The sequence below is a fragment of the Eumetopias jubatus genome, unplaced genomic scaffold (genome assembly GCF_037043125.1).
Source record: "Eumetopias jubatus isolate StellerSeaLion01/CBP00866 unplaced genomic scaffold, mEumJub1_p1.0 scaffold_10, whole genome shotgun sequence".
NCBI classification, from domain to species: Eukaryota; Metazoa; Chordata; class Mammalia; order Carnivora; family Otariidae; genus Eumetopias; species Eumetopias jubatus.
The window spans coordinates 57,762,398-57,787,123 of record NW_028274816.1 but is presented as its reverse complement, the minus strand read 5'-3'; the positions used below and the strand labels follow the sequence as shown (position 1 = coordinate 57,787,123).

The 24,726-nt window shown below is 53.6% G+C and overlaps 2 protein-coding genes across 10 annotated transcripts; one reads left to right on the top strand and one right to left on the bottom strand.

The window, feature by feature from the left end:
• The first annotated feature begins 488 nt into the window (after positions 1–488).
• Positions 489–15,624, top strand: TEAD2 (TEA domain transcription factor 2). Of its 6 annotated transcripts, XM_088027718.1 has the most exons (13): positions 489–524; positions 1,969–2,206; positions 2,536–2,600; positions 3,081–3,143; positions 4,290–4,301; positions 4,525–4,632; positions 4,743–4,801; positions 8,130–8,194; positions 9,242–9,390; positions 12,042–12,215; positions 13,812–13,934; positions 14,644–14,796; positions 15,511–15,624. In XM_088027718.1, the coding sequence occupies exons 1-13, from the start codon at positions 489–491 to the stop codon at positions 15,622–15,624; spliced, it is 1,359 nt and encodes a 452-aa protein (XP_087883844.1). The 6 variants fall into 6 exon arrangements, with proteins under 6 accessions (XP_087883844.1, XP_027947240.1, XP_087883845.1 ...); XM_028091439.2 differs by lacking the exon at positions 489–524 and having other exon boundaries at positions 1,975–2,206; positions 13,812–13,973; XM_088027719.1 differs by lacking the exons at positions 489–524; positions 4,290–4,301 and having other exon boundaries at positions 1,975–2,101; positions 13,812–13,973.
• A 616-nt stretch (positions 15,625–16,240) lies between these two features.
• Positions 16,241–21,770, bottom strand: CD37 (CD37 molecule). Of its 4 annotated transcripts, none has more exons than XM_028091446.2 (9): positions 21,637–21,762; positions 20,919–20,993; positions 20,716–20,788; positions 19,742–19,866; positions 19,572–19,646; positions 18,964–19,068; positions 18,094–18,330; positions 17,634–17,717; positions 16,241–16,603 (listed from the first exon to the last, which is right to left on the bottom strand). In XM_028091446.2, exons 2-9 carry the CDS (start codon positions 20,985–20,987, stop codon positions 16,526–16,528), a joined length of 846 nt encoding a protein of 281 aa, XP_027947247.1. In that variant the 5' UTR covers positions 20,988–20,993; positions 21,637–21,762; the 3' UTR covers positions 16,241–16,525. The 4 variants fall into 4 exon arrangements, with proteins under 4 accessions (XP_027947247.1, XP_027947248.1, XP_087883847.1 ...); XM_028091443.2 differs by lacking the exon at positions 16,241–16,603 and adding an exon at positions 16,619–17,342 and having other exon boundaries at positions 21,637–21,770; XM_028091447.2 differs by lacking the exon at positions 21,637–21,762 and having other exon boundaries at positions 20,919–21,101.
• Positions 21,771–24,726: the final 2,956 nt, after the last annotated feature.

Sequence of the window (24,726 nt, the reverse complement as noted above, 5' to 3'; positions counted from 1 at the left end):
TCCTCCCTGGGACCTAGGAGTCCGGATCCCGCGTCCCTCTCCTCTCCCAGGGATGCAAGCAAGCATCTGAATCCTGAGGTTCGTACCAGGCCCAAGCTAGACTTCACCTTTGCCAAAGCAAAAATCCTCCTCCAAACTGTCACCGTCGGATCCCCCTTCCCTGTGTCCGGCGCCCAGGCCCGCCCCCCCTCCGGTCCCTCCCACTTTTCCCAAACAAAGCTCCCGGGCAACTTTCTCCATCGCAGCGCCCCGCCCGCCCGCGGCTCCCCAGCCCCAGGCCGGGAGGTAGGAAGGCGCCGGCGGGAGTCGGGGATCCAGCTTTGGGGTGTGTGAGTCGGGGTGGGAAACTACGCGTTGTGAGTTGAGGTGTTTGTGGGATCGTCTCTGAATTGCTTGCCGCCCTCTTTTTGCCCGGGGGCCCGAGTTTGCGCTTGTGACCGAGTCTTAGTGAGGTGTTGGAACTTTCGCCGGAGTTGGGGTGTCTGTTGATGGGTCTGAGTTTGGGATTGGGCGCTCGGGAGTGGGTGAGGGCTGGGGACTTTGGCGGCTGTGTCCGGAGGGTATGAGTGTATGCGGCGGTGTGGGTTTGAAGTGAGAAAGGAACCTGTACGTGTTTCTGACCGAATTGGTTTCTGTGTGTCATTTGTGGACGCCTGGTCCTCCTAATGGAGAAAGGAGGCCTCCGGGGTGGCATAGGGCGGGCTACAGCGCTTTCTGGGTCTTCAGTCTTGCCTTTTCGGAAGTTTGGGGCCTGGGGCGGGAAATTAGTGGGGACCTTTCTTACCCGGCTCCTCCGTCCCTTTGTCTGGCCACATGGGGAGAGCTGGGCTGGGATTTTGGCCTACGGGGGTCCTGAACGCTTCAGCGCCACTGGGCTCGGCCTGGGGTCTTTGTCTGTCTCGGCCTGGGCTCCAGGGTCCGAGGGAGGAGGGGGATGGGAGCCTGGACTCTGGGGTCCTGGGAAAGCTGTGGAAGACGTGGAGCCGCCTGGGAGGCGGGATCTGACTGTATTGGAAAAAGTTTTCCCCTGTTCCTGGCCTCCGGAAAGTCACTGGGAACTTGAGTTGGATCCGAGCCCACGGCGCAGGGGGAGGGGAGGGAAGGGGCGGGGCCGAGGGCCAGAGGGGAGGCGCCCTTGCCGGCCAGCCCCTCCCCAGATGGGGGTTGTGGGAAACTGGGGGAGGGGACGCCTGGGCCCTTTGTTCTGGCTCTCCTGATGGCAGGGCGCCCCTGCCCCCCAGTTTGTGGTTCTGTGGGTTTTTCCTGGTCTGGGCTTGAGTTTTTGCCCTGAGTCTCTGTCCCTTCTCTCTCTGGGTCTCTGTCCCCTTCTCTCTGGGTCTCTGTCCCCCACTTTCTCTGGGTCTCTCTGCCTCCCCTGTGTGTCTGTCCCCCTCACCCCCCCCCGCCACTGGATCTCTGTTTCCCCCTCTCTGAAAGTCTGTCTCGTGCTCCCTGGGTTTCTGTCCCCCTCTCTCTGGACGCCCCCCCCTTCAGTCTTACTAGGGCCAGGGCCCCTCCTCCTTCTTTTCTCGCAGCTGCTGTTCACATCCTAGCACCTGTTCTTGGGGTGGGACTGAGAAGATCTCATCCACAACCCCCTTCCCTGCAACTAGGCCCCGACTCCAGTCTTCTTTAAGCCAGTAATCCATACCCAAAGGTTTGGCCCTCGTGCGCTGTAGGCATTACTCTGGGGTCTTCAAGACTTCACCACAACCCAGCTCCCCTGGAAACACAGAGGACACTCTCACCCTCAGCTGCCCCAGAAAAATCCAGCCCCCTTCTGCAGGACTTAGGAGTCCCGGCCCCCAGCCTCCGGCTTCCCTCAGACCCAGAAATAATCCGGGCCCCCTCGCTCTCTCCTCCCTCAGACCCAGCAATCTGAACTCCCAGCCCTCACTGCCCTGAAGTCTCTCTGGGGGGCGGTTGGGTGGGGGGCGGGGAACCTTGCTGAGTTCTATGTTTCTCCAGGCCCAGATGGGGGAACCCCGGGCTGGGGCCCCCCTGGACGATGGCAGTGGCTGGACAGGAAGTGAGGAAGGAAGTGAGGAGGGCACCGGCGGCAGCGAGGGGGCTGGGGGCGATGGGGGCCCGGACGCAGAAGGTGTGTGGAGTCCAGACATCGAGCAGAGCTTCCAGGAGGCCCTGGCCATCTACCCGCCATGCGGCCGGCGGAAAATCATCCTGTCTGATGAAGGCAAGATGTATGGTGAGTCCGACCCTCTCTTCTGCCCTGGCCCCCACTGATTAAGACTCAGGTAGGAGCTATCATTGCTATTTGCACAGATGAGAAAACTGAGGCACAGGAGGGTTAAGTGGTTTGCTTAAGGTCACAGCAGTGGTGGGGCTGGGATATGAACCCAGACAGTCAGGCTCCAAAGCCTGCGGTGGTAACTCCTCTCCCACAGAGCTGCAATGATCTGCAGCCCAGCTTGCTTGCAGACCTCTGGCAACTGTTGCTTCTCTCTTCTGCCCTGGTGTCCTGTGTGTTGGGAAGTCCCGTGAAGGTCTAACTCTGTCCCGTCTTTGACTCTTCAGGTCGGAATGAGCTGATTGCCCGCTACATCAAGCTGAGAACAGGGAAGACCCGAACTCGCAAACAGGTCTCAGGACTGACTTGTGGGCCTCTCTCTGGGGCAGGCTTGTCTTTGGGGTGGGGGGGGAGCATCCTTGGATGGGCGGCTTCAGGTTCAAGGAGGATCTGGTTCATGTGCTTTCGTCTGTCTTGTTGGCACCTCTATGAGTATTCTCTACTGTGCCTGTTTTGGTCTGGATCTCTTAGCAGCTGTGTTAGAACCAGAGACTAAGGTAGAGAGGCCGAAAAGATCCAGAAAGAAGATGAGGAAGGGAAAGGAGGCCCGGATTTGCTGGGTCTGGGGAAGATCAGTAGCGTTGGTGAGAAGAGACCAGCCTCTGCGGACACATCTGTGTTAGCATGTGCCGGAGATAGCTAGTATGTTCTGTGCGCTCATCATCTTTCATGTTCTGGGAGCTCTGGGGGCCACCTGCAGGGTGGGAAGGGGGAGGGGATTCAAGGGGCAAGTGGCCGTGGCCTGAGTCTGCTTCTCTGTTGCTCCCCCCAGGTCTCTAGTCACATCCAGGTTCTGGCTCGAAGGAAATCAAGGGAAATCCAGTCCAAGCTCAAGGTAGGGACCAAGGCAGACACCCAGAGAGAGGGGGTGGAGACCATGAGAGTGGGGGACAGAGGATCAGAGAGAGGGACACAGAGACCCAGGGAGAAGGGGACAGAGACCCAGCGAGAGAGAGGAGACAGAGACCCAGAGAAGAGGTCAACAGAAATGCAGAGAAAGGGGGACAGAGAGGCCCAGAGTGGGTAACCAGAGATGGGGACAGTCACACGGAGATGTAGACAGAATGAGGAAGTAGACATCCCAGGTGGGGGGGTGAGTGGCCCAGCAAGTGGGGTGGATAGAGGTCCTGGGTGAGGAAGAGGTTCGTAGGGAGAGGAGGACAGAGATTTAGCTCATCACAGGCAAGAAGGACGGGTGTCGGGCGTCTCCTCTGGCCGCTGCTGTCATCCCCCTTGCTCCCTCTCCTCCCGCGGGTGTCCTCTCTTTCCCCTCATGTGCTTTGAGGACCTCTTCTTCATCTCTTTCTGGTTCATCTTCCCATTTTTTAGTCCCCATGTGGCCTGCCTGGCATTTCCGGGTCCAGAAATCTTTGTTTTGTTTGGAAATTTGCACATCCTTTTTCTTCATCCGCTGGATTTCCGGTTCCCTCTTGGCCTGAGACCCTCATTTTCTTCTCCTCTGGGTGTAGGGTCTTTTCTGCCTCTTCCTTTGGATTTGGGGACCATCACTTCCTGTTCCTTTTTTTTTTTTTTTTTTTTTTTTTTGTACAAAGAAGCCTCCATCTGCTTTCTCTCCAGGTCCAAAAAAACCTTCACGTCTGGTCTTTTCTGGACCTCATGGTCCCATCTCTGTCCTGTCTGGGCTAGGAAATGTTCACTGCCTATTCCCTCTGGGTCTGAAATTCTCACTTCCTGTTGCCTGTATATCCGGAAACCTTCACTTCCAGCTCTTTTTTGACCTACAAACCCTTATACTGTTTACTGTCTTTTATGCTGGGTATAAGAACCCCTTTTCCCCTCTAGGCCTGGGCCCCTCTACTTCCTGTTCCATATTCATCCTTGCTCCCCCTTCCTCCCATTTTTCAGCTCAGGGTGGTGGAACTGTAGGGGTAGGGAGAGCAGGAAGGTGAGAATCCAGGCCTCACTTCCTAAGTCATGTTTTCTTTCCTCCTTTGGCACCCTCCCCCGCCCCCACGGGCAGGCCTTGAATGTGGTAAGTGCCCCTGCCCATCCTCCCACCCGCTGCTTTACCCCAGACATTCCTGAGGGGGCCAGGAGGGGCAGGGGGCTGTAGGAAGAAGGATTTGTGCCCTCCCCAATCCTTTGCCTGACTCCCCAGCTCTGCATCTCCCCATGCTTGCCCTCCCTGGCGTTGACCCACGCCTGCTGTGTCGACTGGGATTCCCCATTAACATGGACCTCAACTTCTCCTCCAGGACCAGGTTTCCAAGGACAAGGCTTTCCAGACCATGGCCACCATGTCCTCAGCCCAGCTCATCTCAGCACCTTCCCTGCAGGCCAAACTGGGCCCTGCTGGTCCTCAGGTGGCTGAGGGATTGTGGGGCTCAGAACTGGAAGGGGGGGGGCTCTGGTTTCGACGGGGCACTGACTGACTGACTGACCCCCGCCCCCCCCTTCTTTGTCTCTTTTCCAGGCTTCTGAGCTTTTCCAGTTTTGGTCGGGGGGCTCTGGCCCCCCCTGGAATGTTCCAGAGTGAGTACTTTCTGTTTTGGCTCAGCACCCCACTCCCCCCATTACATCTACATAGACCTTTCTTACTCTGCTTCTGCAGCCAGCTCTCTGGATTTGAATCCCAGAGAGGAGGCTGGGGCGAGGGTTTGGAGCGGAGGATGTGGCCTGACCTGGGGAGGGGGGGCAGGGCAGCGAGAGTCCGGAGGAGGGGGCGCATGGACTGAGAAGGAGTAGAGAGGCAAAGGCAGTGCCCAGGGTCAGGTGGTGACTGGGGTTGGTGGTGACTGGGGTTGGTGGCGGTCCGGAGATGGGTGACCTGGGGGAGGAGCAGGTTTGGGGAAGAAAGGAGCCCAGTATGGGACTGGATGAATGTGCAGGGCCGGGAGGATGTCCGTGGGGATAATGGCATCCCAGTGAGATTGGCTGGGCCCCAGAGCCTCATGGGAAGGCGTGTTCTCCTCCCGCAGAGGTGTTCTTGGGCCTGAGGGGAGAGGAGGTGTCTTCTCTCAGAGTCAAAAGGAAGGAAATGGGTCCCCGAGGTACATGGGAACGTCCCTTTCAGCCCTGAGAGAGCCCTGAGGGTGACAGAATGTGTTTGTTTGCCTGGAAGAATAGAAACAAGCCCCAGAGACTCATGGGAAGGGCAGTTTTCAGCCCAGAGAGGAGCCAGTGGATCCAGGCGGGGTGTTGGGAGGGCACTGTGGCCGCGGGACTGTGAGGAGTGGTGTTGAGGGTGTTGCCAGAGCACGAGGGAAGTGACATGCTGTGGGATCCAGGCTCCAGGGAGAGAAGAAATTTTCCCAGTGAGGTGCTAGGACCCAGGAAAGGGTCAGAACAAGTCCCCTGGGCAGAAGGAACTGCAGGTTTGCACGGAGGGGGCTGAGTTGGAAGGAGGGGTGGGTCGGTGGCACTGGGATCCCACCTTTAGGGGAGCTGATAGTCAAATGGGGGAGATGGATGTTAATTAAATCATTGCCTGCCTAAACACAAAATTGAAGAGTATGTGATGTGCTGTGAAGAACTGCAACAGGTTCTGGGTTGAGGGAGAGAGTTCTGAGGGTTTCTGTAAGGAGGTAACCTTGAAGGCATAGTAGGACTTGGCCAGGCAAAGAATGGGGTCAGGGAATATTTTAGGCAGTGAAAACAGCATGTGCCAAGGCTCTGAGGCAGGAAAATTTGGTGAGCTCCAGGAAATGAGAGAAGGTATTCAGCCACTGGCCAGTCTGTCAAATGTTTATTGAGCACCTATTAAGGGCCCGGTACCCTGATTAGATTGGGACACAGCATTAAACAAGTTAGACAGGATCCCTTCCTTCATGGAGCTTCCATATTTGGAGCGGGGAGGAGACTGACAACAAACATGTAAACCAATAAACATTCACACGAAAAGAATAAATGTGGGAAATAAAACAAGGTGTATGTGCCCTATTTAGACAGTGGTCAAGAAAGGCCTCTCTGAGGAGGTGGTGTTTGGCCGGCAGCCCTGATGACAAGAGATTAAGTCAGTGGGTAGGGTACTGGAATTTAGATTTCAGAATTGGGGTGCCGAGTCCTAGGGCAAGGCCCCTGGGAGTGGAGGTCTGAAGGTCCCTGGAGTGTGTGTCTTCCTGATACTGGTCTTTTGACTCTTTTTTTTTTCTTTCATTTTTTTAAAGATTTTATTTATTTATTTTTAAATATTTTATTTTGTTTTATCTTATTTTAATTAATTTATTTATTTATTTGAGAGAGAGAGAGAGAGAATCTCAGGCAGACTCCCCGCTGAGCAGGTAGCCCAATGCAGGGCTCCATCCTATGACCCATGAAATCATGACCTGAGCCGAAATCAAGAGTCAGACACTTAACTTACTGAGCCTCCCAGGCACCGCTTGAGATTTTATTTTATTTTATTATTATTATTTTTTTAAGATTTTAGTTTTTAAAATTTTTAAAAAAGATTTTATTGGGGCGCCTGGGTGGCTCAGTCGTTAAGCGTCTGCCTTCGGCTCTAGTTATGATCCCAGGGTCTTGGGATTGAGCCCCGCATCGGGCTCCCTTATTTATTTATTTGACAGAGAGAGAGAGCACAAGCAGGGGGAGTAGGAGGCAGAGGGAGAAGGAGAAGCAGGCTCGCTGCTGAGCAAGGAGCTCGATGTGGGGCTCAATCCCAGGACCCCGGGATCATGACCTGAGCCGAAGGCAGATGCTTAACCGACTGAGCCACCCAAGCGCCCCAAGATTTTATTTTTAGTAATCTCTATACCGTACATGGGGCTCAAACCCACAAACCTGAGATCCAGAGTCTCATGCTATATGGACTGAACCAGCCAGGTGCCCCTGGTCTTTTGACTCTTGACCTCTTCCTGACCTCTGACCCCAAGTGTTTTCTCCATGGCCTCTGACCTTTCAGTCTCAATCATCCCCTTGTCTACCCACAGGTAATTGGCCTCTAGAGCTGTGCTGTCCAATACCGCAGTCACTAGCCATGTATATTTACTGAATTTTAAGTCGATTAAAATTAAAAATTCAGGGGCCCCTGGGTGGCTCAGTCGTTAAGCGTCTGCCTTCGGCTCAGGTCATGATCCCAGGGTCCTGGGATCGAGTCCCGCATCGGGCTCCCTGCTCCGCGGGAAGCCTGCTTCTCCCTCTCCCACTCCCCCTGCTTGTGTTCCCTCTCTCGCTGTGTCTCTCTCTGTCAAATAAATAAATAAAATCTTAAAAAAAAATTAAAAATTCAGTCCCTTGGGCACTCTAGTCACATTCGTGCTCAGTAGTCACATGTGGTGTGCTCAGTAGCAACATGTGGCCAGTGGCTACCATACTGGACAGTGCACATGTGGAACATGTCCATCATGGCAGGAAGTTGCATTGGACAGAATCTAAACTGGACATTTAGATTTTGTTGTGCTGCTTCCCCACCCTGAACTTCGGACCAACGTCCCATCTCCTGACCTTGGTCATTTTCTCCTACCCTCCTGACCCTTCATCCTCCTCTTTCCCCATGTTGCCTATTCTTTTGTGTTTTTTTCCCCACCTCCTGAGATCCTGTTTCTCTTCTCTTTCTGCCATTTTGTGAGAGGCACCAAAATATCATCACCAAGACCGTAGGCTTCGTAGTTGGGACTGACTTGGATTTGAGCCCAGGCTCCACTGTGCCCCAGCTTTGTGACTGTGTGTGCCTCAGTTTCCTCCTACGCAAAATGGGAAGAGCAGTAATTGCACCTAACCTCCCAGGCTGTGAGGATTCCATGAACTTTTGCACATTACGTGCTAGCTAGCAAAGGGTCTGGCTTGTGGTGGCCCCTGGTAAACCTTAGCTGGTACAGTTATCTTGCTACCTTGCTGACCCCCAGCTTCCTTTCTCCCTCAGTGTGAAGCCATTCTCGCAGACACCGTTCTCCTTGTCACTGACCCCCCCATCTACTGACCTCCCAGGTAAGAGTCTACTCTATCTTCCTTGTCTCCCCTCTCTCCTCAACCCCAACTGCCTTTCCTTCACCTTCCACTGATCAGGGCACACATTTCTACAGAGGTCCAGATCTGAGGCAAGGCTTGTAGGGGGTATGGAAAGATGAGTGATAGAATTTGTAGTGGTTAAGATCATGGCCTCTGAATTCAGACACACTGGGTTTGTGTTCTGCCACGTGCTAGCCTAGAGGACACTGGGAAGGTCCATCTGAAGATTCTTTCAGATGCAAGTGGCAGAAACTGAAATCAAGCTCAATGATTTGCTCAAATCAAGCTAAAAAAAAAGGAATTTATTGGTTTAGGTAACTGATATTTCAGGGGTGACTTGACGGCTTCAGGCACAGCTGGATCCAGGGGCTCAAATGGTAGTGTCAGATTTGCTTGGTTCTGCTTTCCCCTGTGGTGTGTGATGGCTTCATTCCCACCTGGCAGCAAAGATGGCTTCCAGAAGTCCATGCTGATGTGGTCCTAAGAACTCATACTGGTGAAAGGGAACTCTCAGGTTCCACAGATTCATCAATTCGTAATGCTTTTGGCTGCAAGTAACAGAATGCCCAAATTAATAGTGCCTTAAATAATAAAGGCTTTAATGATTTCACATAACAAAAAGTCTGGAGGTGGGGTGCTCTTATGCTGACTCAGCAGCTCAGCAATATCGGGACTGGCATTTCTCTAGGTGCCTTGGCCTCTTTCTTGTCATCCCAAGATGGCTGTTGTGATTCCAGGCATCATGTCTCAAGCAGGACTTGGCCAGGGCCAAAAGCTTTCTCCTCCCAAAGTTCTGTCTTTTTCATTCAGGAAGAAACTCCTTCTCAGAAGCCCCTCAGCAGATTTCCCCTAACGTCTCATTGGCCAGGACTGTGTCACATGGCCATCTCTAGTTGCAAGGGAGGCTGGGAAAGTGAGTATTTAGCTTTTTTAGCTTCTAAGCGGAGGTAGGCAAGAGAGAAGAGTGCTTGATGTATTTAATACATGTTAGCCATTTTTATTGTTCTTTTTTCCCTCTCTCTCTAGGGTACGAGCCCCCCCAAGCCCTGTCACCCCCTGCCCTGCCCCCACCTGCCCCATCACCCCCAGCCTGGCAGGCTCGGGCCCTGGGCACTGCCCGGTTGCAGCTGGTGGAGTTCTCAGCCTTTGTGGAACCGCCCGATGCCGTTGATTCTGTGAGTGCAATTTTAGAATAGTCACTGGCCAGGAGCGGGGGCAGGGGGTTGGAATGTAGAGGGTGATAGGAAGGGAAAGGATAAAGCAGGGGTTCTCAAACTTTAGCATGTATCAAAATAACACGGAGGGCTTGTTGAAACATAGATTGCTGGGCCCCACCTTCAAATTCTGATGCAGTAGGTCTGGCGTGGGGCTTGAGAATTTGCATTTCTAACATTCTCCCAGGCGATGTTGATGCTGCTGGCCTGGGGACCACACTTTGAGAACTGCTAGCATGGAGGAACTGGATGGTCGTGGGGTCACGGTTGGGAAGGTCAGAAAAACTCTCCAGGTCATTGCTTGTTCATTCAGCAAATATTTTTTAGGGCCTACTGTGTACCAAGCTTTGTGGTGGAGACTGGGAACCTGGAAAACAGATCTTGTTTCTAGACTTGAGCTTTTCCTGGGCTAGGATGGAGACAGATGCCATATTAGTCATGGTGGGCTGACTGTTAGCAGAAATAACCTTAACCTTTAGGGAATGAACATAATACCAGTTTCTCACTCTTGTAACATTTCATTGTAGGTGTTCAGTTAGGAGCTTTACACACAGTGATTCGGAGAATTCAGGCTCCTTCCATTTTGTGGTTCTGACGTTTTCTAGGGCTTCAGAATCTGCTGCTGGATTCCCTGCATCTGGCCAGTAGATGGTGGAAGGGAGAGACTCAAGAATTGTGCAGGAGTTTTTACGGGTCTGGCTTGGAAGTGGCAACTCTCAGGTTCTGCTCACATCCCATTGGCCAGAATGTAGTCATGTGGTCACACCTCACTGCAAAGGAGTTTGGGAAGTGTAGTTTAGTTGTGTGAAAAGGAGTGGGGGGTTTCTGAACACCTAGCAGTCTCTGCCACAGCCACATAAACACCAATTGCTGTGTATGGTGATCCTGTAAAACCCAAGTTGAAACCCTCTCATCTCACTTGGAGCAAAGGTAAAGTCCTTTCAGTTTCCCACAAGGCTCTGCATGATCTGACCCCCATTCCTGCTCTGTCCTCACCTCCTGCCCTTAAACGCTTGCCCATTCTGCTCTGGTCACACTGGCCTCCATGCACTTTCTCAAACACACCAGGCCCACCCCTGCCTCAGGGCCTTTGCCTCTGCTGTTCTTGCCACCTGGAATATGTTTTCCCCAGATACCACCACTGTCTCTCGCCATTCGTTCAGGCCTTTGCTTATCTTCTCAGATTGGCTTTCCCAGACCACTTTATGGAAAATACCAGCTGCCATCATGCTCAACCGCTTTCCTATTCTTTATTGGGAATTTTTTTCATAGCATTCATCACTCTGAAATTTATATTATCCATGGGTTGATTTTTAAATTTTTCTGTCTTTGCTAGTAGACTCCATGAGAACTCCATGAGGCCAGGGACTTTGTCTTGTAGCCCTAGGACCCAGAATAGTGCCTGCACACAGTAGGTCTCTCAGTAGATATCTATTGAACGATGAGTATGTGCTGGGATAGGGGAAGCTCAAGTTTTTGTGGATGTACAGAGCAGTCATTCTTTTTTTTTTTTTTTAAGGATTTACTTATTTATTTGTCAGAGAGAGAGCACAAGCAGGGGTGTGGGCAGAGGGAGAAGCAGGCTCCTTGCTGAGCAAGGAGCCTGATGTGGGACTCGATCCCAGACACAAACCTGAGCCGAAGGCAGACGCCTAACCAACTGAGCCGAAGGCAGACGCCTAACCAACTGAGCCAACCCAGGCATCCCCAGAGGAGTCATTCTGCCTGGGAAGTTAGTGAAGGTTTCCCTGAAATGACAACATTTGAGTTGGGCTTTGAGGTTTATATAGGAGTTTGTCACGTGCAGAACTTTATGTTCCAGGTACAGAGATGAAAACAGCATGAAGTTTTCAGGGAAACAAATAGTCAAATAAGGTGTGGGAGCTGGTGAGGCTGCAGGTGGGCAGGTGCCAGTGCGGGAGAAGCTGGCATTGCCAAGCTGAGGGATCTAGACTTTCTCCTGAGGGTGATGGGGAACTATAGAAAAGAGAGGTCCCATCTGATTGTGATCAAGTGAGGCTCCAGGAAGAGGCAAATTTGCATAGACTTGGGCACTGGAGGATGGAGGGAGGATTTCTAATGACAGAGACGATGGGAAAGGTATGAGGATTTCTGAATACGGACAAGAAGTGGTAAGAATGGGGACAGATAGGGAGTCTTGATATGGGCCATGTGGATTCCATCCATCCCATCCACCCATCCATCGATGGAGTGAACATTTGGGGGCACCTATTCAGTATAGGGCCAGGTTGAGGGGGCTGTGGGTTTTGTCCTGGGTGCTCTGGGGAGCCACAGGAGGATTGTGAGCAGGGGAGGTCCACGGTCAGCTCTGGGGGTGTGTGAGGGATGACCTGGAGAGTGGAGATCGGAGGCTGGGAGGCCAGGGAGGAGAATGGGGAGAGGGTGGAGGGGACAGGGCTGTGAGGATGGAGAGCAGGGGAGACGACTTGGGGACTGAGGTGCGGTGCGGCAGAAGGGAATGGCGACAAGTGCTTGGGAGTCAGGCCCAGTGTCTGGGTGGACAGTGTGAAATAGCTAGTGGGAGCTGGGGGCAGTGAGCACCCGGGGTCCAGCCTATCTCCCACTCCTCACCCACGGCCCACCCTTCTCAGTACCAGAGGCACCTGTTTGTACACATCAGCCAGCACTGCCCCAGCCCTGGAGCGCCCCCCCTCGAGAGTGTGGACGTCCGGCAGATCTATGACAAATTCCCTGAGAAAAAGGGCGGCCTTCGGGAGCTGTACGATCGCGGGCCCCCTCACGCCTTCTTCCTGGTCAAGTTCTGGGTGAGTTCTGCCACCAAAACAAAGTGCCCACAAATCACGTGGCCTCCCATCTAAGGCCTCTGGCTCTAAGGGAGACAAGCTCAGAGTGTCAGCCTGCTTTGTAACAAGAGCCCCGAGTAGTTTTACCCCTAGGGCACGATGGGTAGGACTTGGACCTCCCCAGATCACACTAGACGTTGCCACAACCAGTTGCACGACTGATGTGGCCTTGGGGATTGGCTTGCAACCTTTCAGACTTCCCTGCGCTCCACCCGGCCACATGAAGCCTTGTCGCTAAGGGATGGCTCCTGTCCCTTAGCAAATAGAGGCACGGGGTTTGGTTTCTGAAGAGAACACAGTGCCACCAGGCCCTGTTGCTAGAGAATGTCTGGCCTTAAAAAAGTGACTGCAGGACCTGGGAGGGACTTCGTGAAAGCCTTTATTTATTTAACAATCATTTATTAAACACTTACTGTACTCGAGGCTCTATGCCAAGTGCTATGTATATAACTGTGAATAAGAGGGTCCATCTTGGGTCTTTCTTAGGCCCATTTGGTTTGGTGTCCACTACAGGGGCTGATGCTGTAGGGATCCAATAAATGTTATGAATGTTCAGGGGGGTGTTAACGCTTGTTAACCAGAGCTGTGGCATGATCTAGTGTCTAAGAACGAAGCCTGCTGAGGGCTTGAAGTTTACTGGCTCGGCTGGGCCTGTAGCAACCATGGTTATAAAGTGTTCTAGTGTGTGGGGGCCCAAGATGGCTCTGCGGATGTGCCGCTGAGATCTTAGGCATTGTTGGGACTTAAGACAGGCCTCACCGGGTCTGTCTGGAGAACAACTCCTAGAAAGCCCAGCCTCTGAAGGGATGCAGGGGTGTGGCTGGGGAGGCTGGGAGTGGCCATTGCCAGGGTGATGCATGGCATCAGGCCTCTGAGGAGATTAAACGATCTCAGAGAGTGACCTGGTCGAGTGAGCAACAAGTTAGGAAGAGAGAGAGGTAGGCTTCCTGAAAAGTTGACCAAGGGGCTCAGACCGCAAGTGTGATGAGGTCTTAGGCTTTGTTAGGTCCCACTTGGCCTAATGGACTGTCTGCCCACTTGGCCACTGGGGTCTTAGAGGGGTCTGACCTCCAAGGATTGGCTGACAGAGCTGGGGAGAATGTTCTGGAGAGGAGTCAGGCTTCCCCAGGACCCTGCAGGCCCCTTTGCTAGGGAGTAGCCACTTGCCTTAGCAACCAGGATCATGAAGGCCTGGGGGAGGGGGGGTGGAGTCGCTGGTTGCTAGGGAGTAAACTGCCTTCTTAGTAACCAGGGCCTTGGAAGGGGCTGAACTCCTGAGTTGGGGGCTCCAGGAGAAGAAAGTTGAATTGTTGGGGGGGGGGCTGTTACTGGGGAGAGAGGGTCAGGACCATTTTAGGGAGCCAGCCTTCTCCAGTACCAATAGAAGGGTGGGTGTTTTCCAGAAACAGGCCCGTGGAGACATGGGGCTTTGAATACAGAGGAGGAGAGGTAGGCAACTGCAGGGCTATGGGGGAAACCAGGCCCTGGGGCAGAGTTCCACTTGAGAAGAGTCCCCACCATTTATAATGAACCTACCTGTGCCTCCCTATCCTCCAGGCGGACTTGAACTGGGGCCCAAGTGGCGAGGAGGTAGGGGCTGGTGGCAGCGGCGGTGGCTTCTACGGAGTGAGCAGCCAGTACGAGAGCCTGGAGCACATGACCCTCACCTGTTCCTCCAAGGTCTGCTCCTTTGGCAAGCAGGTGGTGGAGAAGGTGGAGGTGAGGCTGGAGGGGTGGAGCTCTGGCAGGTGAGCGCCCAGCCACCTGCCACTTTGGGGGTGCAGACTAAAGGGACCAAAGCCACAACAGCTCCTGCACTTGGGTGTCTGTGTGGTGGGGTGGGGAGTATCCTCTCCTCTTTGGGGATTTCATTAATACATGGGCTTAGAGCTGATATTGTGTTCCCAAGTCACATGTAGGGGTTATTTTGAGGGTTCAAAGGTAATGTGTGGTACAGAGATTTACACTCACTAAGATTCAGAAGGTTCTTATGGATATGGAGGAATCTGCAGGGCAAGGAGGTTTAGGGGTCACACTTAGGGATTGCTGAGGGCCTGAGGGGTCTTGAAATCAGAAGTCAGAGTTTGGAGACCTAGTGGAGGGGGTCTTTGGAGGGTGTGAGGGGATCTGAGGGCCTGGGGGTCAGAGCAGTTCAGAGGTCTTGGAGGAGGGCTCAGAGCACAGTTTTGAGAGGCTGGGGGGCTCCCTGGTTTGCAGGCTCAGGGATCCCAAGTTGGATACCCACGGGTCCAGGTCCCACGGATGGGGCGATGGGGGAATGATGGCAGTGGGGAGTGGGCGTGGCATCGGGGAGGCACACAGTGCCTGGGGCGACCCCTGTGTCTCTTGGTCACTGTCCTCCCCACTCTGCGCCCCCATCCCGGTTCAGACGGAGCGTGCCCAGCTGGAGGATGGGAGGTTTGTGTACCGCCTGCTGCGCTCACCCATGTGTGAGTACCTGGTGAATTTCTTGCACAAACTGCGACAGCTGCCCGAGCGCTATATGATGAACAGTGTCCTGGAGAACTTCACCATCCTCCAGGTGAGGCCTGGGGGCTGGGCCGAGCAGGGCAGCTGATGTGGTGGGGAGTGCCCACAACAGCCCCTCAGCCTGGGGACCCTTTCACCTGGGGGACTGACATGGGGGAGCCCACAGTTGAGCCTTTGCTTAGGGGACCCCTTTACCCAGGACACTGATGTGGTGGGGACTCCGCAGCACTCTCATTTAGGGGGATCCCCCTCTCACTGGAGAAACTGACTTGGAGGACATCCCATGGTGGATCCTCAGGTTAGGGGACCCTCCTTCATAGGGAACCTAACCTTAGCCCAGGGAACATGCTATGGTGGGATCCCCTTTTAACTTTGGTTAACTTCATAGATTTTATTTGAGAGAGAGAGCTGAAGGAAGAGGGAAAGGGAGAGAGAATCTGAAGTAGACCGCACTGAACACAGAGCCCAATGTGGGGCTTGATCTCATGACCATGAGATCACGACCTGAGCCGAAACCAAGAGTTGGACGCTTAACTGACTGAGTCACCCAGGCGCCCTTACTTTGGTTAACTTTGATATGCCATCTGATGTGAGGCCCCTCACTGCCAACGAACGCTCAGATGGGGAACCGGACGTGTCAGGCATCCCCTCTACCTAGGGAATGTGATATGGTAGGGACCTCTTTCCTAGGTATCCCATGGTACAGGACACAGTGGTCTCTGCTCTTCCTTTTTTGCATAAACCCTTTCTCTTGCCTCCTTGGCAGGTGGTGACAAACAGAGACACCCAGGAGCTGCTGCTCTGCACCGCCTACGTCTTTGAGGTCTCCACCAGTGAGCGGGGGGCCCAGCACCACATTTATCGCCTGGTCAGGGACTGAAAGGGGACCCAAAAGTGGCTCACCCCCCGGAATACCCTCCTCCCAGGAAGTACCTCCAGCTTTCTTCATGCTCATTTGGGGAGGGGGCTGCTCCGTGTTAGAGGACCTTAAAAGCTGGGTGGTGAGTTGAAAAGATGGGTTCTGATACTGGGACCTCACAGTGGTAGCTGAAAGGACAGATCACTCCAGAGCATCAGGGACTGGGGACAGGAGTGAGACAGCCCCGAGGTACAGCACTGGTTTCTCAGTCTCTAACAGGCGCCCTCCCCCAACTTGGTTCTGGATGTTTTGGATGGCCTTAGAAAGTATGTTGGTTTGTCCCTCTGTTTTTCAGCACCCCCCCTTCCCAACCTGCCTCTCTTTACCACCCCCAACCCTGTGATCTTGAGATCAAATACTGAAGGTTAACCCTTTGTGCAGGAGCAGAGCCAGGTGGGCCCTGGAAATATTTTTTTTAATATAACAAGAGATATTTATAAGTGGGTATTAGGGCAAGCTGTGGGGTGAGGCTTTTAAATGTCATCCTCTCTTCTCAATAAGACGTGGGCTATATACTGTGTTGCCTCCCCTCACCCGCAAAGTGTGTTGGTTTGTGTTTTGACAGAGGATAAAACTATTTTACCAAAACGCAGGGGGTTTATTTGGGGTTTGGGCGAAAATAATCCTGTGGGAGGTGGTAAGCCGAGAGATAAGGCTAGGAAATGAGGTGTCTTTGGGGGCAGGAAGCTGGTGGCCGGAAGCCCCAGGTCCCGCGGGAGAGGTGACAGCAGCTGGGCAGGCAGACATCTGGGTCCCCCGGGGAAATGAGGAGGTGGAGGACTCAATGGTTGGGGCAAACTGGGGATTGAACAAATATTTACAGACCACAGGGAAGCCCCTAGGGCACTTGAAGGGACGGGGCCTAGCGGTACCGAGCGAGCCGGTCGTAGACTTGATCCAGGTTTCTGCACAGGAATATCGAGAGCGTCATGAAGCTGAGCTATAGAGAAAGGAGACCTGGTCAGAGAGGTCCACGGGGTGCCGGCTAGGCGGATTGGGGTCGGGATAGTGGGGGTTCCGAGGGAGAAAAAAGGGGTGGCGCCAGGGGAAGAAAAGCGCGGAGATTTGGGTGGGATGGGGTCATGGGAGCGGCGGCGAAGGGTGGGGCTAGAGGGGGAGCTCCGCCAGGTTGAGACAGATGGGGTCAGGGATGGGAATTTGGGGGCTTGGGGTAAGTTACCAAAGAGGCGGGGGGAGGAGGGAAGATGGAAAGAAGGGGAATAGGGTGGGGTAGGGCGTATCCAGCTGCGTCTAGCGCAGGTTTAGAGCCTGGGAAGGAGTGAGATCCGCAGCTAGCCCAGGACACTTTATTCCGGAGGCTCATCTGTCTCCCTCTCTGCCTCGGCCGCTAATTCCACCTCGACCTCCACCTCCTCGCCCGCGCTCCTGGTCTCAGGTTGTTCCTCGTCTTGATCCCAAAGCGGCCAGGGCCCCAGGGCCATGGGCAGCTTGCCCTGTGGGGACTTGTCCCCCCAGTTGGGACAGGCATCCGCCATGCCCCAGCCACCCCACAGACCGCCGCTACGCGCGCTGCTGCTCAGTACACCACAGCGCCCGCCGCCGCCATCAGCACTCGGGCCAGGCCCGGGGCTCGAACCACAGGCGCCCGGCACCTGAAGCTGGCGTGTCCGGCGGAGCGCGCAGCGCAGTAGTAGCAGGCTCAGCCCCGCTACACTCACCTGCGGGGAAAGGGGAGGGATATTGCGGCTAAGAGCAGGGCGCTGGAACGCCAAGGAGGGCCAATGGGAACTTCGCGAGGGCGGGGGAGGCCGCCTACTTCCTGCGTGCAACCAATCAGGGCTCGCAGAGGGTGGGTCTCCCTCGTGCCAAGTGGAGAGGCAGGAGAGCCTGGATTGGCTGACGCTCTAGCACGCCTGCACCTTTCCCAGAGAATGGGAGGACGGGCAGCTTGGGGCGGGGCCGTCTACGGACTGCACGGCCAATCGCGAGCGGGGACGGGACCAAATTACCTCAAGTAGACCGACGCCCAGACAAATGCCCACTATGGAGATGAGGTTGTTGTGCAACCACTTTTGGAGGCTCCGCGCGCAGCCCTGGGGATGTGGGGAAAGGTTAAAAGTAGGGTTCTTTCGGGGATTCGCCCTCAAGCCCGTGCCCACTGTTCTCCTCAGCCCAGCCCTCACCCCTCCTTCAGGCACCGCCCCGCATCCCTAGTTAGTAGGGTTCTCTAGAGTCTCTCCACTTCGCGCGGTCCCAGCCTCCTTTCAGTCAGGACTTTTAGGCCCCGCCCCTGCAGGTCACGCCCCTTCTAGGGGGCCCCACCCCTCCTGATGTACCGTTTTCTCGTAGCCCCACCCTGCAGACCCTTCCCTTGTCCGGCGGTTCCGCCTCCTGGGGAGCAAGCCCCTACCGCTGCCCTACCCCCTCACAGGGCCCTCCCCTTTCTAGCGGGCTCCAAACCCTCCCCACCTCGTTGTAGATATTGCTGTTTGCAGGAACCACGCAAAGGTCTGTACTGTGCCGGGGCCGCGCCAGTGGTCGGAGCCGGCTGAACTGGGGGAACGAGAGCTTATCGAAGACTGCGGAGTCATTGGTCGCTGATGAATTATAGCAGGAGCAGGGCACGCGATGCACCTCCGACTCGTTGCTGATGAGGCTGGGGATATTGAACCAGTCCCGGGGAGAGTTCCAGCCGCAGCAGCGCAGCTGGAAGAGGGACAAGAGTCAGAGGGACGGGGACTGGAGGGATTCAAGATGACTTGCGGGTTCAGGGGACTGGGTGATGTGTATGAGGTCGTGTTGGGGAGCAGAGGGCTAAATAGTGGGTTCAGGCTGGGGGACGGCGGGCTAGGCTTGGGGACATTAGGGGAACATGGGGTTGGGAGAGACGAATCACGGGCCACCTGGGGCTGTGGGAGGAGCTGCAGAATCGCGCGGCGCACCGAAGATTGGGTGGGTAGCCTCGGGCAGGGGTCAGGTGGATGGGAGGGCAGGGCCATGTGAATGACCAGGGAATGGAGTCTCACGTGGGCCGGGTCCCGTGAGGGCCAGAGTCACTAAGGATTAGGGAGTGGGGTTACGCTAGGGCCTTGGGGCTGAGGGCGAAGTCTTGTCGGGGCAGAAAGCGGAGCCTCTCCAGGGTCTGGGAGCTGGGGGGGACAAGGCCACATCGGAGTCGGTTACGTTCTCTTCCGGGGGCGGGGCCACGTTGGGCTGGCTGGAGGTGGGGTGGGTGGGGTAGCGTCACCTTGGGGTCCTGGCGCTGCGGGCCCCGGCTTCGTCAGAGTCCCTGAGCTAGAGGGAGGCATACGCGTCCGCGTGGGTGGGGGCCTCACGTACCTGGAACTGCACGTAGTCCCAGCTCTCTTCCGCCGCCGACTCCTCCGGGCGCGAGCGGTAGTTTTGGATTGTCTCCATCACGATGTCCTTCACCCTCCGTTCCAGCTAAGAGGCGGAGAGTGAGGCTGGAGTCCCACCCGCTTCCCCACCCCCCTTTGCCCCTACCCAGTCCAGCCCTCCCGGGCTTTCTCAGTCCCAAGGGGTGCCCCGAGCGGCTTGAAGTCGGTCTCGATTTCTCACTGAATGGCTATGTCTCTGTTCCTCAAAATCTCTGCCTGTTTCTGTCGTGTCTTTCTGCTCCCCCGCTATCTCCCACGCTCTCTCATTAGGTCTCTGTCTCTCCTGTTTCTCTGCCTGTTTTTTTCTGTTTCCCTTTGGATCTGTGTCTCTTGCTATGTCTGTCTTCGTCTGTCCATGTCGTGATCTTCGACTCTCCTTGTCTATCTTCCTGTGTGTCCGTCTCTGGGTCTCTGACTCTCACTGTCTTCCTCTGCCTGTCACTGTTTTTTCCCTTTGTCCATGTCAGCCCGTGTCTGCTTTTGTTTCTCCCCCCTCCACCGCCCCATACGTTTGCGGGCGAGAGTGTGGGGAGGGGAAGCCAAGCTCACCCGCATCCGCTGAGTGGAGATGAGGATTCCCAGGGTGATCTGCGTGGCAAACAGGAGCAGCAGTATCCCAAAATACTGGGGAGTAGAGTGGAGAGTTCAGACTGAGTCCCCTCCCAGGATGCAGAGCTGCCAGGGCTCTATTTGAGGGGGTATGTGGGCAGGGCACTCACCAGGCCCAGGAGGCAGCGGAGCTCCTTCAGGGCCCCCACACAGCCCAGGAGGGCAAGGCCCATGGTGAGAATTCCTGAGATGGCCAGGGCCTTGGACCAGATCTGCAGGGGCACGAAGGACAAGCCTGGGGGAGGTGAGAGGCAGTGACATTGGGCTCGTGCGCACAGCTCCAGGGAGCCCCATTCCCTACCCACACAGCCACTCAACTGGGGAGCATATTCTGGGGGGCCTCTTTCTCTGGGTGTCTGTCCCTGCCACATGTTGAGTCTGTTTCTCTCCTTCTGGGATTCTCTCTTCTCCGTCTGGGACTCTGTCCCATCTGAGTCTCTCTAGGTCTCTGTTTTCTCTCTGGATCTCTGTCCCCCTTTCTCCCTAGTCACAGGTTCTCCCTCTTGCTCTCAGTCTCTGCTCCTTCTTCTCCTCCTCACCCCCAATAGTTTCAGTCCCATCATTTGGTCTGTGGCATTGGATCAGTCACTAAAACCTCCCTGAGGGCTAGGGGAGGATGATATCTACTCCCTAGGATTATTTTAAGGGACACATGGGAGGCATGTGTTCAATGCAGTCCTCAATACAGGGCAAACAGTTATTAAATATGAACCATTAGGATCTCGACTATTATTCCATTATTACTTTCCTACTATTATTGGTGTTTTATCTGCTCTTCTACTTCCTTGCTGTGTGACATCCAGTAAGTGACATCCCCTCTCTCAACCTCAAGAGTGGGGAAGGTTTGTGGGAGGATCTGATAAGCATCTGCATGAGCTGCAGGAAGTGCCTGAGAAATGGCTATTACCATTTTTATTATCATTCGTATGCACAACTCATTTGCCAGAGGAAGACCCCAAGGCTAAGAGCAGTGGCAGGCTGTGAAGCAGACCCTGGGACAGTGGGGATCCCAGGATGTCACACAGGGGAAGGCCAGGTCACATTTGCTCCAGCAGGCCCTCCCCAATGGCCCCGGCCCCCTCACCTACAAAGGACACGAAGCTGGTCTTGTCAATGAGTATCCAGATGCCAAAGCAGAAGATAAGGCTGCCTAGGACCTGGCCAGAGGAGATGGGAACATGGCGGTGGGCAAAGGCAGGGGTGGGGTGGGGTGGTATATATCAGGTCAGGTGGCTGCAGCAGGGGTGGGGGCCAGGGCCTGGGCTGGGCAGCCATGTGGCAACTCACGAAGAAGAAGAGGTTGAAAACGAAGAGGAGGTACTTGATGAGGCTGAGGCAGCTGTCCTGGGCCGACATCTTCACCTAGAGGGGTGGGCAGCCGTGGGAGGGACAGAACAGAAGAGGTGTTGGCCCCGGAGGAGACAGGCAGAAAGACAGAGGCCGTGAGAGACAGAGAGGGAGAAAGGAAGAACACAGAGAAAGAGGAAGTCCCCGGGGTGGAGCCCCACCCCCTCCCTCTACAGGCGAGGTGGCTTTCTTGTCTGTCTCTGCCCACCCCCTGCCTCCCTCACCTGCCCCAGTGGGACACACACCAGTACCTGAGGGGCCTTGGAATTTGTGGGCACCAAGGACACGCTGGGTAGTCCCTCCCAGGTCTCCATGGCTCCTTATGGGACTCCCATAGGGACTCCTGAGCTCCTTGCACACACCTACTCTGGGCACCAGGACCCCAGGCCAGCCCTGGACAGCAGCCGACCTCACAGACACTCTGACCTCACTGCCTGCTAAGCTCTGCCATCTCTGCATCCCTCTCTGTCCCCCCTTCCCAGCCCTCAGTCTCTCGTCCTCCCTTTTCCGGGTCTCTGTTCCCTTCTCTCTGGGTCTCTGTCCATCCCTGCCTGCCCTCCCCACCCCCCTGCATCTATCTCCTCCCTCTATGGGTTTCTGGCCCCTTCTCTCTGCATGCTGGTCCTTTCTCTGCTTATGCCCCCCACCCCCCGCGCACCTTGTCACGGCCCCTCTCTCAGAGTCTGCATCCTGTTCTTGGCAACAAGTGTAGACCACGGTGCTCCCATATGCTGGGGCAGGGGTTGGGCACCTGAGGGAAGTGAAAGTGCTGCAGTGCCCCAAGTGGGAAGGTCCCCGGGAGTGAGGGGGGTGGCTGGGCTGTGCCAAAACACCCGGAGAGGAAGCTGAGCCTCAAGCAGTACTTCCTGCAACTGCACTGGGGCCCCAAGAAGGGGAGGCTGGGGACGAGTTAGGATTGAACCTGGGACCCTGGCAGTTAGATCTAGGTCTGCAGTGCTTGGTTGTCTCCAGACCTGAGCCACATACTCAGCAGCCTCTGAAAGTCTCTCCTGTTGCCCCACAGCCCCCACTCTCATCAAGTCAGATTTCCATGTTTGGGGATGTTCCTATCATCCTGATATCCACCCAGGTCCTGGAAAACCAGTGCCTCTTAGAGACTCAGCACCTTCTTTTTCTGAGAGATCTCATCCACTGTTTTTTTTTTTTTTTTTTTTAAGGCTCCAAATGCAATATATTTTCTTATTAATGTCATCAAAAATCAATTCATATTAATAGTATTCTGATTTTTGGCTGTGGACTTCCTCTTTTTCTTTTTCCAATGTTATCGAGGAATAATTGACAATTATAATTGTATATATTTCAAGCGTACAACATGATTTTTTTTTTAAAGATTTTCTTTATTTATTTGACAGAGAGAGAGAGAGAGATAGAGAGAGAGAGCATGGGCAGGGCGGAGGCTCACTACTGAGCAGAGAGCCCGACTCGGGGCTTGATCCCAGGACCCCGGGATCATGACCTGAGCTGAAGGCAGACGCTTAATCGACTGAGCCACCCAGGCCCCCCACAATACTGAATTATTAACTGTAGTCACCATGCTGTACATTAGATCCTCAGAAATGTATTTGCATTCTTTTTTTTAAGATTTTATTTATTTATTCATAAGAGACAGAGAGAGAGAGAGAGAGAGAGAGAGAGAGGCAGAGGGAGAAGCAGGCTCCCCACTGAGCAAGGAGCCCAAAGCAGGACTCGATCCAAGGACCCTGGGATCATGACCTGAGCCGAAGGCGGATGCTTAACCATCTGAGCCACCCAGATGCCCTGTATTTTCATTCTTATTTTTTTTTCTCCTCTGACTGGATAATATCAAGAGATCTGTCTTCAAGTTCACAGATTCTTTCTTCCTGGTGGGCCAACCCCTGGGTGGATGTCCTCATTCCCTCTCTTCCTCTTTCCCATACAGCCTGTCATTCCATAATCCAATCCTTTCTACATCTTGATTCTCTGCTCTCTCCACTTCTCTCTGTTCTCTTGGCTTGGGCTGGCTTAGGACTTGTGCTCTTCCTCCTGGACCCAAACCTCAGACTCCTCCCTGGTCTTAGTCTCTCCCCTCCAGTCCATTCCCCACATGGCCTGAGAGGGTCTTTTGAAACCCAGACCTGGTTTATATAGCCCTAAGTCCAAATCTCAGGACACTGATTCACCATCCCTCATCCCTGAACTCCTCTTCTAAAGCCATCATTAAGTGTTCTATGCTCTACTACTAATATACATTTCCAGTCTACCCACTTGTCTCCAAGGCCACCATCCTAATCCAGGCTCTTATCATCTTCCACACAAATAATTACAATTGCTTCTGTATTGATTGTAGTGGGTTGAATGGTGATACCCTGCCCCTCTCCCCCCAAAAGATATGTCTATGCCAAAGCAATCTCCAAAAAGAAGAAGTATCAAAATCTCAGATTTCAAGGTACACTACAAAGCTGTAGTAATCAAAACAGTATGGTACTGGCACAAAAATAGACACATAGATCAATGGAACAGAATAGAGAGCTGTGGGGCACTTGGGTGGCTCATTCGGTTAAGCATCCAGCTCCTGGTTTTAGCTCAGGTCATGATCTCAGGGTTGTGAGATTGAGCCCTGCATTGGGCTCCATGCTCAGCATGGAGTCCGCTTGGGATTCTCTCCTTCCCCCTCTGCCCCTCCACTCACTTATGCTCACTGTCTCTCTAACAAATGAATAAATAAATAAATAAATACAATCTTAAAATAAATAAATAAATCTTAAAAAAAAAAAGAATAGCTCAGAAATAAACCCGTGATTATATGGTCAATTAATCTTTGACAAAGGAGGCAAGAATATGCCGTGGGAAAAAGACAAATGGTGTTGGAAAAACTGGACTGCTTTCTCATACCATACACAAAAATAAAGTCAAAATGGATTAAAGATCCAAGTGTGATTTCTGAAACCATAAAAATCCTAGAAGAGAGCACAGGCAGTAATTTCTCTGACATTGGCCCTAGCAACATTTTTCTAGATACATCTCCTGAGGCAAGAGAAACAAAAGCAAAAATAAACTATTGGTACTACATCAAAATAAAAAGCTTCTGCACAGCAAAGGAAGCAATCAACAAAACTAAATGACAACCTACTAAATGGGAGAAGATATTAGCAAATGACATATCCAATAAAGGCATAGTATCCAAAATATATAAAGAACTTATACAACTCAACACCAAAAAAATAATCCAATTAAAAATGGGCAGAGGGGCGCCTGGGTGGCTCAGTTGTTGAGCGTCTGCCTTCAGCTCAGATCATGGTCCCAGGATCCTGGGTTCAAGCCCCGCATCGGGCTCCCTGCTCGGTGGGGAGCCTGCTTCTCCCTCTCCCACTCCCCCTACTTGTGTTCCCTCTCTCGCTGTGTCTCTCTCTGTCAAATAGATAAATAAAATCTTTAAAAAAAAAATGGGCAGAAGACATGAACAGATATTTCTCCAAAAAAGACATGCAGATGGTGGCCACAGACATATGAAAAGATGCTCAACATCACTAATCATCAGGGAAATGCAAATCAAAACCACAAGTACATATCACTTCACACCTGTAAGAATGGCTAAGATCGAAAACACAAGAAACAAGTGTTGATGAGGATGTGGAGCAAAAGGAACTCTCATGCACTGTTGGTGGGAATGCAGACTGGTACAGCCACTATGGATGACAGTATGGAGGTTCCTCAAAAAAAAAAAAAAATTACCATATGATCTAGTAATTCCACTACTAGGTATTTA

Bases quoted from the DNA above. Each gene is read 5' to 3' on its own strand.
- CD37 (XM_028091443.2), bottom strand. From the start codon at position 20,987: ATGTCGGCCCAGGACAGCTGCCTCAGCCTCATCAAGTACCTCCTCTTC. The intron at 19,647-19,741 runs GTGAGTGCCCTG...TCTACTCCCCAG, and splicing joins TCCGCTGCCTCCTGGGCCTG to TATTTTGGGATACTGCTGCT. The intron at 17,343-17,633 runs GTAATTTGGTCC...CTTTCCCCGCAG, and splicing joins TGGGCGTCGGTCTACTTGAG to GTGAGTGTAGCGGGGCTGAG.
- TEAD2 (XM_088027718.1), top strand. From the start codon at position 489: ATGGGTCTGAGTTTGGGATTGGGCGCTCGGGAGTGG. The intron at 525-1,968 runs GTGAGGGCTGGG...ATGTTTCTCCAG, and splicing joins GATTGGGCGCTCGGGAGTGG to GCCCAGATGGGGGAACCCCG. The intron at 14,797-15,510 runs GTGAGGCCTGGG...CCTCCTTGGCAG, and splicing joins AGAACTTCACCATCCTCCAG to GTGGTGACAAACAGAGACAC.